The sequence below is a fragment of the Bufo gargarizans genome, chromosome 6 (genome assembly GCF_014858855.1).
Source record: "Bufo gargarizans isolate SCDJY-AF-19 chromosome 6, ASM1485885v1, whole genome shotgun sequence".
NCBI lineage: Eukaryota > Metazoa > Chordata > Amphibia > Anura > Bufonidae > Bufo > Bufo gargarizans.
Genome location: NC_058085.1, coordinates 308,233,668 through 308,246,306, shown reverse-complemented (window position 1 = coordinate 308,246,306; position 12,639 = coordinate 308,233,668). Strand labels below are relative to the sequence as shown.

The 12,639-nt window shown below is 43.6% G+C and overlaps 1 protein-coding gene across 1 annotated transcript in view; it reads left to right on the top strand.

Annotated features, from left to right (window-relative positions):
- Positions 1–12,639, top strand: part of ANKRD22 (ankyrin repeat domain 22) — a 51,871-nt gene that overhangs the window by 15,167 nt on the left and 24,065 nt on the right. The window contains exons 2-3 of the mRNA XM_044297034.1: positions 2,622–2,813; positions 4,073–4,180. Of these exons, the coding sequence (XP_044152969.1) occupies positions 2,622–2,813; positions 4,073–4,180 (300 nt within the window). The remainder of the gene's footprint in view (positions 1–2,621; positions 2,814–4,072; positions 4,181–12,639) is intronic.

Below are 12,639 nucleotides of genomic sequence, written 5' to 3'. Positions count from 1 at the left end.
AGCAGAGCCAGGGAAGTGCTGTGGACCACAAACTGTGAGCAGTCCCAGTGTCTGTCCTGTTTATGGCCCCTCTGCTCTGTGTTCTTATCACAGACATATTACAGCCAGACCAACAGTTCAGGAGCTTTAACCCCTTGTGAGCTGTCAGTATGGCTGAGGTCAGTGATAGCAGCAGTCACTGGTCTCACCATCTGTAAGGCTCCATTCACACGTCCGCATCCGTTCCGCAATTTTGCGGAACGGGTGCGGACCCATTCATTCTCTATGGGGACGGAATGGATGCGGACAGAACACAGTGTGCTGTCTGCATCCGCAATTGCGGAGTGCGGCCCCGATCTTTGGGTCCGCAGCTCCGCAAAAGATAGAACATGTCCTATTCTTGTCCGCAGATTGCGGACAAGAATAGGCATTTCTATGGGGGTGCCGGGCTGGTGTGTTGCGGACCCGCAATTTGCAGGTCCGCAACACATCACGGACGTGTGAATGGAGCCTAAATGTGTGCCCTCTCCTTCCTGCACTCTGTATATGGTGATATGTGACCCCCACCACTGCATATAGAGATCCGTGACCCCCTGTACACTGTACACAGTGATCTGTGCTAACGGTAGGCCGCCGGAAGTCCGCTCCGTCCCCATCGATTTGTACAAATGTATTCATCAGAGCTGTTGTGCAACAAAGATCTGTCAACGAAACAGCTGGAGGCACACTGGTTGGGAATCACTATTATATGCCCTTTCCCCCTCCCCCCACCTTATTTCATATTCACTGTTTAAACATGAAATGGAGAGAAATTAACGGAATTTCTCCTCCATTTCATGCACCGTACCCACAATCCTTCCCATGCGGATGCACCACAGTACTGGGAGGAAGTGGCTTTAAAAAGGGAACCTGTCACCTGGAAAGCACATATTAAGCCAAGCGCAGTACCCCCAGTGTGTTGCTAATCATGATTTTCTTTACTCATTCTGTCTCCTCATATTTGTTAAAATCACAGTTTTAATGTCTGTTGGCGCCTTCACGATAAGCCCTTACCCCTCCTCTCTACATTGTGATGGGCATCTTGTCGTGATGCCGGGACCGCGCTCTTCTTGCGCATGCGCTGTGCACTGCCTGTTACACCACGATCCCGGCTCCCTCACTCACCGGCTTAATTTTGCAGACTGCGCATGCGCCGTTTATTCCATCGCGCTCGCTCCCGATCGTCGCTTCTCGTCTTCAGGTGCTGGAGAACACAAGCCAGTGATCACGCTCGCGCTAAAGATGAGAAGGGACGGCTGGAAGTGAGCGCCATGGAACTGAACGGCGCATGCACAGTCTGCAAAATGAAGGTGGTGAATGACGGAGCCAGAATCGCGCTGCACGGCCATCGGGTATCAGCGACATTTGCACGAGTACAAGTACTTGTGCAAATGTCCAGTATCCGTCCCGATATCGATACTGGTATCGGTATCGGGACATCCCTAGTTATTGATATTATCTGAGGGGCTCTTGTCGCTATGGAAACAGGTGGGCGGGGATGTCATGTGACTGCAGTGCATGCTGGGATATGTACTTTCACTTTACAGCTGCTCCTCCCACACAGCCGGTCTGAGGCGTGTCATGGTGGACAGGTTAGATAAATTATATATAGCCAGTACATGTCACAGGATAGAAATACTTCATGGTTTGGCTATTGTCTGGGGCACTTTGGATTTTTGATACTTAGATGGCCAACCCCTTTAAGTATGCCTCCGCTGCTAAGGAAAGCATCACGCCTGCCTGCTATCCGCCACTCCAGTACTGCAGACTGGCTCCTGCATGTCCATCGTCTGGTCTACAGCTTGTTTACCTCTTCCATGGTCACCTTCCCCACTGCGGGCAACCACTGTGGACATGTCGCCCCTGAAGCCAGTGGTTGGCTGCAGTGGAGCAGGGGACCATGCCCATGCTGGGGAAGAGGCAAACCAGTGGCCAGAACCAGAGCAGGTAAGGCTACTTTCACACCTGCGTTCGGTGCGGATCCGTCTGGTATCTGCACAGACGGATCCGCACCGATAATGCAAACGCTTGTATCCGTTCATAACGGATTCGTTTGCATTATTCATTTTTAAAAAAAGTCTAAGTCAAACGGATCCGTCTTGACTTACATTGAAAGTCAATGGGGGACGAATCAGTTTTCAATTGCACCATATTGTGTCAGTGAAAACGGATCCATCCCCATTGACTTACATTAGCTCTGTATCGTCAGGCGGACACCAAAATGCTGCAAGCTGCATTTTGGTGTCCGCCTTCAAAAGCAGAACGGAGACCAAACGCAGCCAAATTGATGCATTCTGAACGGATCAGAATGCATTGGGGCTGAACTGATCCATTTGGGGCCGCTTGTGAGAGCCCTGAAACGGATCTTACAGGCAGACCCAGAAACGCCAGTGTGAAAGTAGCCTTAGTATCATACTTTTCCTAGTGGGCAGGCTGTGGGCAACAGGGAAAAAGGATTTTTTCCCAATTTCCTGCACAACCCTTCACATGAGAAAGCACAAAATGTATCATTTATACCATATAACTAGAATACAGAACAGTTTATAGAATGTTCATTTTATCTTTTGATATGAAATAACCCAGATCCTTTTTTTTTTTACCAGCCGATCTGTCAAGCCGCCTATGAAAATGACCTAGATGAAGTGCAACTACTTGTAAAAGAAGACCCTAATGTCCTTAATGTGAAGGATAGCTTTGGTGGAGACACACCACTCATATGTGCCTGTCGAAAAAGCAATATTAAAATAATCAATTACTTACTACACATGAAAGCTGATATCAACCTGACAAATAATGTAAGTTAAAAAGAGACAGTTACATGTTGTTTTCTTCTGATTTTAGTGGTGGGTTCACGTCACGTTTTTCCCATCCGTCTAACGTATACAAAAAACGTATATGTTGAACGGATGCCTCAGACTGATGCCATAGAGTTTCACTGTAAAAAACTAACAAAAAAAAATAACCGGACTGTGCAGGATACAAGAACATGGTGTACTGTGTTTTTGTATCCTTTTTTTTTTTTTCTTCTTCTATTGTATACATCAAACTTGTGTATAGAGCGTTATGTGAACCCACCCTTACATGTAGATTATTATAATTTTAAATATTTGTATACAGGACTGTAACTGCCTGTTTATTGTAGTATTGATTTATTTCCGAGGATAGACCAAAACAGTTATACGTATCCCCCGGGTCACCATCTCTTAAAGGATAGGTCATCAATATCTGATCAGTGAGGGTCTGACGCCCTGTACCCCCGCCAATCAGCTGTTTGACAAGAAGGCAGAGCTCCTGGGCATCTGAAATGACGAGTGAGGGTTTTTGGGTTTTTATTTTTTACTAACTCCTGCCCTACATACATTTTTTAATTTGTTCAGACAACTTCATTAAAGGGGTTGTTTCATCACAGACAATGGGGGGGCATATCGTTAGGATATGCCCCCATTGTTTTTTAGGTGCGGGTCCGAAGGCTGGGACCCGCACCTATATCGAGAATGGAGCCTCGCAAGGTGGTGGCTGGAGGACTCGGGTCCGGGCACCACCAAGCGCATGACTGGTTACCGCTCCCATTCTCTTCTTTGGGCCCGATGGAATTAACCTGGCCAGGGCTCGGCTATTTTTGGTGGCCCCTAGAAAATGAATGGAGGGTGGCAGCGCATGCGCAGTGCCCCCTCCACCACTTCCGGGGCTCCGTTCTCCATATAGGTAAGGGTCCCAGCGGTGAGACCCGCACCTATAAGACAACGAGGGCATGTCCTAGCGATAGGCCCCCATTGTCTGTCTTGAGACAAAGAGATTACAAAAAGAGGATCATATCATAAATTGTAGAATGCAAAATCACCATAAGGCCCGTTCAGACAGAGTTTCTTGCAGTAGGAATAGGGTCTAAAATCCGGCTCAGTAAGGCCTTTGTCGAACACCCGGTGCCTCTGCCTGTTCCGTTCTACATTCTTCTGGTGTCAGGTTACCCACAAGTCAAACATGATAAAAAAGACGTTAAACAGTAAATGAAGGTGACGCACTGACATTGGGTTCTCCTACTCTCTGATTACAGAAGGAAAGGACCTGTTTGCACTACGCTGTGAGGAAAAGGTTCACATTCCTGGACTACTTGATGATTGTGATCTTGATGCCTGTTATGCTTATTGGATTCATGATCATGGTGAGTTCCGGATAATGAGAAGTAATATACTTCTGTAACCAAAGTCGATTTTACACCATAAAGTATGTAATTCCACATCCGTTGTCCCGGTGGGAAGCACTTTTAAAGGAATCTAAATATAGTTTAGAATAGTTAAATCATACTCATTATAAAAAAAAAAAATACATTAACCCCTTCAGGACACAGCCATTTTTCACCTTAAAGGGTTTCTGTCATCAGAAAAATTGTTATGTATCTGGCTGACAATAGCGATGTGCTAATATCAGCAGAACAGAACTGTGTGAGTTTTAACTCCATGCCCGCCGCCGTTCCTTCAAAATAAAGACTTTTATAATGTGCTAATGAGCCTCTAGGTGCTACTGGGGCGTTCCTGCAGCACCTAGAGCAGGCATGTCCAAACTGCGGCCCTCCAGCTGCTGCAAAACTACAACTCCCTGAATGCCTGGATAGCTTACAGCTATTAGGGCATGCTGGGAGTTGTAGTTTTGCGACAGCTGGAGGGCCGCAGTTTGGACATGCCTGACCTAGAGGCTCAGTCTTCTCACCTTTTGGCACGCCCATGTCTAGTTAATTGACGTCCTAGTTCTCCTCACTGCCCCGTAAATCCCGCGCCTGCGCTGTCCCGTTTAGTATTCGGCGCAGGCGCAGTGAGTGAAGGACCCTCTCCTGCTGCCGGCTTCACTCACTGCGCCTGTGCCGAATACTAAACAGGAAGGTGCAAGCGTGGGATTTTACGGGCATAGAGGAGAACTAGGACGTCAATCAACTGGACATGGGCGTGCCAAAGGGTGAGAAGACTGAGCCTCTAGGTGCTGCAGCAACGCCCCAGTAGCACCTAGAGGTTCATTAGCATATTATAAAAGTCTTTATTTTGAGGCAACGGCGGCAGGCAGGGAGTTGAAAATCATACATTTATGTTCTGCTGACATTAGCACATCGCTAATGTCAGTCAGCTACATAACGATTTTTCTGATGATAGAAACCCTTTAAGGGCCAGGCCAAATTTTGGAACATAGAATGTGTCGGCAGATAAAAAACATTTAGCCCATCTAGTCTGCCCAATATACTGAATACTATGAATAGCCCTAGCCCTATCTTATATGAAGGATGGCCTTATGCCTATCCCATGCATGCTTAAACTCCTTCACTGTATTTGCAGCTACCACTTCTGCAGGAAGGCTATTCCATGCATCCACTACTCTCTCAGTAAAGTAATACTTCCTGATATTACTTTTAAACCTTTGCCCCTCTAATTTACAACTATGTCCTCTTGTAGCAGTTTTTCTTCTTTTTAATATTCTCTCCTCTTTTACCTTGTTGATTCCCTTTATGTATTTAAAAGTTTTTATCACATCCCCTCTGTCTCGTCTTTCTTCCAAGCTATACATGTTAAGGTCCTTTAATCTTTCCTGGTAAGTTTTATCCTGCAATCCATGTGCTAGTTTAGTAGCTCTTCTCTGAACTCTCTCCAAAGTATCAATATCCTTCTGGAGATATGGTCTCCAGTACTGCGCACAATACTCCAAATTAAGTCTCACTAATGCTCTGTAGAGCGGCATGAGCACCTCCCTCTTTCTACTGGTAATGCCTCTCCCTATACACCCAAGCATTCTGCTAGCATTTCGTGCTGCTCTATGACATTGTCTGCCTACCTTTAAGTCTTCTGAAATAATGATCCCTAAATACCTTTCCTCAGATACTGAGGTTAGGACTGTATCACTGATTTTATATTCTGCTCTTGGGTTTTTACGCCCCAGGTGCATTATGTTGCACTTATCAACATTAAATTTTAATTGCCAGACATTTGACCATTCCTCTAGTTTTCCTAAATCCTTTTCCATTTGGTGTATCCCTCCAGAAACATCAACCCTGTTACAAATCTTTGTGTCATTAGCAAAAAGACACACCTTACCATCGAGGCCTTCTGCAATTTCGCTGATAAAGATATTAAACAATATGGGTCCCAGAACAGATCCCTGAGGTACCCCACTGGTAACAAGACCATGGTCTGAATATACTCCATTGACTAAAACCCTCTGTCTGTCCCTCAGCCACTGCTTAATCCATTTAACAATATGGGAGTCCAAGCACAAAGACTGCAATTTATTGATAAGCCTTCTATCTGGGGCAGTATCAAAAGCCTTACTAAAGTCCAGATAAGCGATGTCTACTGCACCTCCGCCATCTATTATTTTATCACCCAATCAAAAAAAATCAATAAGATTAAGCTACTTTCACACTAGCGTTCGTCGGTCCGCTCGTGAGCTCCGTTTAAAGGAGCTCACGAGCGGACCCGAACGCCTCCGTCCAGCCCTGATGCAGTCTGAATGGAGCGGATCCGCTCAGACTGCATCAGTCTGGCGGCGTTCAGCCTCCGCTCCGCTCGCCTCCGCACGGCCAGGCGGACAGCTGAATGCTGCTTGCAGCGTTCAGCTGTCCGCCTGGCCGTGCGGAGGCGAGCGGATCCGTTCAGACTTACAATGTAAGTCAATGGGAACGGATCCGCTTGAAGATGACACCATATGGCTCAATCTTCAAGCGGATCCGTCCCCCATTGACTTTACATTGAAGGTCTGAACGGATCCGCTCAGGCATCTTGCGCACTTAGAAATTTTTCTAAGTTATTAATGCAGACGGATCCGTACTGAACGGAGCCTCCGTCTGCATTAATATGATCGGATCCGTTCAGAACGGATCCGATCAAGCGCTAGTGTGAAAGTAGCCTTAGTTTGACATGATCTCTCTCAAGTAAACCCATGCTGTTTTTCATCTTTCAATCCATGGGATTTTAGATGTTTCACAATCCTCTCCTTAAGTATGATTTCCATTAATTTCCCCACTATTGATGTCAGGCTTACTGGCCTATAGTTGCCCGATTCCTCCCTACTACCTTTCTTGTGAATGGGCACAACATTTGCTAATTTCCAATCTTCTGGGACGACTCCTGTTGCCAGTGATTGGTTAAATAAATCTGTCAATGGTTTTGCTAGTGCACCGCTAAGCTCTTTTAATAGCTTTGGGTGTATCCCATCAGGCCCCTGTGACTTCTTTGTATTAAATTTAGACAGCTGACTTGGAACCTCTTCCTCTGTAAGGACACCTGCATCAAAAGATTCATTAGTCTTCCTTCTTCTGAACAGTCAGCTAGTTCTTTATCTTCTTCCATATACCTTACTTCTTTTGTTTTTAATTTGGTAATTCCTTGTTTTAGTTTCCTTTTTCATTTATGTATCTGAAGAATGTCTTATCGCCTTTTTTAACTGACTGAGCTAATTTCTCTTCTGCCTGTGCTTTAGAAGCTCTTATAAATTACTTGGCCTCTCTCTGCCTAATCTTATAAATTTGCCTGTCATCCTAGTTTTTTTTTAATAATTACTAAATGCTATCTTTTTGTTTTTAATGATTTTGGCCACTTCTGCTGGGTACCACAGTGGTCTCTTCCTTTTTTTTGCTTTTACTGACAAGCCTAATGCAATTATCTGTTGCATTCAATAGTGCCACTTTAAAGTAGTCCCATTTCTCCTGGACTCCATTAAAACTGTTCCAATCTGATAGGGACTCGTATACTACTAATCTAATTTTAGAAAAGTCAGTTTTTCTAAAATCTAAAACTTTTGTTTTTGTGTGGTGTGACTCAGTCACTGTACTTATAGTAAACCACACTGACTGGTGATCACTAGATCCCAAGCTTTCCCCTACAGTAATATCAGAAACCAAATTCCCATTTGTGAATACTAAATCTAAAATGGCCTCCTTCCGAGTTGGCTCCTCAACTACTTGCTGTAGAGATAATCCCAGTAGAGAGTTTAGAATATCTGTACTCCTGGCTATTTTGGTTTTCCAGTTTACATCAGGAAGATTAAAGTCTCCCATTATAATAACTTCCCTTTTCAATGTCATTTTAGCTATTTCCTCAAACTAGTAGATCTAATTTTTTGACTTGGCTAGGTGGTCTATATATAACACCTACACGAGTTACCTTATGTTTATTAAGCTGCAACGTAACCCAAACTGACTCTAAATTGGTTTCACTAACTTGTATTAAATTAGATTTTATGCTACTTTTCACATACAGGGCCACCCTCCCCCTTTCTTGCCTTCTCTGTCTTTCCTATATGGAGAGAACCCTGGTATTGTTATATCCCAGTCATTACTCCCATTGAACCATTCTCTAAACTGCGAGCATTTGTAGACAAGACTCTGAACTTGTCATTTCTTAACCTATGTGCTACTAACATACGTTATCTGGTAATAACTTTGGACCGCGTTTTCTAATCCAAGCCAATTCTGAGATTGTTTTCTCGTGACACATTGTACTTCAAGACAGCGGTAAATTAAGACAGATAGTGATACCTCATAAAATAGTTATTACTTTATATTTCTCATATGTCTTTTTGAGAAAATTTCCAAAACTCTCTTTTTAAAGAACCAATTCAGTTATGAAGTCACTTTGTGGGGCTTACATAATAGAAACTACCCATAAATGACCCCTTTTTAGAAACCACACCCTCAAGTTATTCCAATATAATTTTACAATTTTTGTTTTCCACAAGAATTAAGGGAAAATTTGAGGAGACATTTCAAACTTTGCGTAGGGGCTCATGTATGCGGGAAGAGTTGATGTTGTTTTTCTTGGTATCATTTTTCGATACATAAGATTTTTATTATCGTTCAATATTTTATCCTTTTTTTTGGGCAAGGTGAACAAAAAATGGCTGTTTTGTCACCGTTTTTATTTTATCTTTTTCACAGCGTTCACTTGAAGGGGTAGGTCATGTGATATGAGAGCTGGTAATTACAGATGCAGTGTATCACTAATATGTCTATTTTTTTATTTTATTTCAGTTTTACACAATAAAAATAATTTTTGAAAAAAAAATTTTGTGTCTCCATTTCCTGAAAGCCATTTTATTTATTTTTTATGCCAATCTTCTTATGTAGGGGCTTGTTATTTGAGGGAAGATTCTATGTTTTTATTGGTACCATTTTTGGGTACTTAAGATTTTTTTCTGACCCAAAAATTGATGTTTTGGCTCAGTTTTTATAAAAAATTTTTTACAACATTCGCCTGAGAGGGTAGGTCATGTGATATTTTTATAGCGCTGCTCGTTATGGATGCGGCGATATATAATATGTCTATTTTTATTAATTTATTTTAATTAAAAATTGCTTGAAGGGAAAAAACATTTATTTTTTATTTTATTTTTACTTTTGTCCCAAGACAGGGACATGCTGTATTGTACTACATTGAAACTGTAGGCTCACAGGATTCTGTATATGGCAGACCCTGAGGCCTTTGTGAGGCCTCCCTGTCACTGCAGCGCTAGGGGCTGATAGAGAGGCAGAGGGAGCCCCCTCCCTCTGAGAACCTTGTATATGCCATGGTCCGTGTTAATATAATGGGTTAATCCGCCTGCGTTTACAGCGATGCTATCCGGATACAGCCAGGCCCCATTGATCAGACGGGCACAGCTCCTGTGCCCGCCCGATCATCATGACATACTAGTACATCAAAGATCGGCAATTCACTTGCCGCCATGATGCACTAGTACGTTAAGGGTACTTAAAGAGTTAATCACCCATAAGGGGGGGTATAAATGTTAGGCCTGTGTATTAGGCCTCATGCACATGAAGGTATGTATTTTGAAGTCCACAAACCTCAGATCCACAAAATAAGGATACCGACCATGAGCACGCCACATTTACCTAATAGAGCTGCCTAGTGTCTGCAAAAAGGACAAGAATACAACATGTTCTATAATTTGCAGAATGGCCGCACAGATATGGACAGCACATGGATGACATCCGTGTGCTGTCCGCATTACTTGCAGCCCCATAGAAATGAACAGATCCACGCGTGTCTTCCGCGAGCATAAAATACAGTCGTATGCATGAGCCCTTAGAAGCAATGCATCCAGAACCTGCTCTGATGTACCTAATGTACTATTACATTTCTCTTCCTGGTCTGATGTGTTCCTTACCTTGGTCTAATGCCTTTCCGCCCCCACATCAGACGCTTCCGCACTTCTTCCCCTCTCTTTCTACAGCATATAATTTTATAGAGACAGAGAGAAGCTGCTTCTACATCCCACCAACTCCCCATCTCCTCCCTCTTTTCTATTTACTGTATTAGTACTCAGCCAATCGACTTCAGATGAAACGTGAACTAAAGTTATTACTTCGCGAAATCTCGCGAGACTTTGGGTAAGAACTTCAGAAATTAATTTCTACTGTAAACGCCAAGGTACTAGGGATGAGCGAACTCGAACTGTATAGTTCGGGTTCGTACCGAATTTTGGGGTGTCCGTGACACGGACCCGAACCCGGACATTTTCGTAAAAGTCCGGGTTCGGGTTCGGTGTTCGTCGCTTTCTTGGCGCTTTTGTGACGCTTTCTTGGCGCTTTTTGAAAGGCTGCAAAGCAGCCAATCAACAAGCGTCATACTACTTGCCCCAAGAGGCCATCACAGCCATGCCTACTATTGGCATGGCTGTGATTGGCCAGAGCACCATGTGACCCAGCCTCTATTTAAGCTGGAGTCACATAGCGCCGCCCGTCACTCTGCTCTGATTAGCGTAGGGAGAGGTTGCGGCTGCGACAGTAGGGCGAGATTAGGCAGATTAACTCCTCCAAAGGACTTGATTAACTGATCGATCTGCAGCTGTGGATCATTGAGCTGCTGATCCTCAATTGCTCACTGTTTTTAGGCTGCACAGACCGTTTGTCAGTCTCATTTTTCTGGGGTGATCGGCGGCCATTTTGTGTCTTGTGGTGCGCCAGCACAAGCTGCGACCAAGTGCATTTAACCCTCAATGGTGTGGTTGTTTTTTGGCTAAAGCCTACATCAGGGTGAAGCTGTCACACCAAGTGCATTTAACCAGCAATAGTCTGTTCATTTTTTGGCCATATACAAAATCAGGGGCAAGCTGCGCCTGTCACCAAGTGCATTTAACCCTCAATGGTGTGGTTGTTTTTTGGCTAAAGCCTACATCAGGGTGAAGCTGTCACACCAAGTGCATTTAACCAGCAATAGTCTGTTCATTTTTTGGCCATATACAAAATCAGGGGCAAGCTGCGCCTGTCACCAAGTGCATTTAACCCTCAATGGTGTGGTTGTTATTTGGCTAAAGCCTACATCAGGGTGAAGCTGTCACACCAAGTGCATTTAACCAGCAATAGTCTGTTCATTTTTTGGCCATATACAAAATCAGGGGCAAGCTGCGCCTGTCACCAAGTGCATTTAACCCTCAATGGTGTGGTTGTTATTTGGCTAAAGCCTACATCAGGGTGAAGCTGTCACACCAAGTGCATTTAACCAGCAATAGTCTGTTCATTTTTTGGCCATATCCCAGTCTAATTCTGTCACTAAATCCATACCGGTCACCCAGCGCCTAAATACTAGGCCTCAAATTTATATCCAGCTAAATCTGTCCCTAGTGCTGTAGCTGGGCGAGTTATTTAGTGTCCGTTCAAGCACATTTCTTGTTCTGGGTTGAAATACAATTCTCAATTTAGCAATTTCATAATTTAGTGGTTCCTGCTATATCAGAGCTCTTTGAAATCTATCCCAAAAAGGGTATATAATATTGAAGGTGCACATAGGGTCATTCAGAGTAACTTCACACACACCCGCTACTGTGTATTTCCAAGTCTAATTCTGTCACTAAATCCATACCGGTGACCCAGCGCCTAAATACTAGGCCTCAAATTTAATTCCCTCTAAATCTCTCGTTACCCACCGCTGTACTGTTGTTGCTGGGCAAGATATTTAGTGTCCGTCAAAGCACATTTTTTGTTCTGGGTTGAAGTACAATTCCCAATTTAGCAATTTCATAATTTAGTGGTTTCTGCTATATCAGAGCTATTTGAAATCTATCCCAAAAAGGGTATATAATATTGAAGGTGCACATAGGGTCATTCAGAATAACTTCACACACACCCGCTACTGTGTATTTCCAAGTCTAATTCTGTCACTAAACCCATACCTGTCACCCAGCGCCTAAATACTAGGCCTCAAATTTAAATCCCTCTAAATCTCTCGTTACCGTTGTCCTGTTGTAGCTGGGAAAGTTATTTAGTGCCCGTCAAAGCACATTTTTTGTTCTGGGTTGAAGTACAATTCCCAATTTAGCAATTTCATAATTTAGTGGTTCCTGCTATATCAGAGCTATTTGAAATCTATCCCAAAAAGGGTATATAATATTGAAGGTGCACATAGGGTCATTCAGAATAACTTCACACACACCCGCTACTGTGTATTTCCAAGTCTAATTCTGTCACTAAATCCATACCGGTGACCCAGCGCCTAAATACTAGGCCTCAAATTTAATTCCCTCTAAATCTCTCGTTACCCACCGCTGTACTGTTGTTGCTGGGCAAGATATTTAGTGTCCGTCAAAGCACATTTTTTGTTCTGGGTTGAAGTACAATTCCCAATTTAGCAATTTCATAATTTAGTG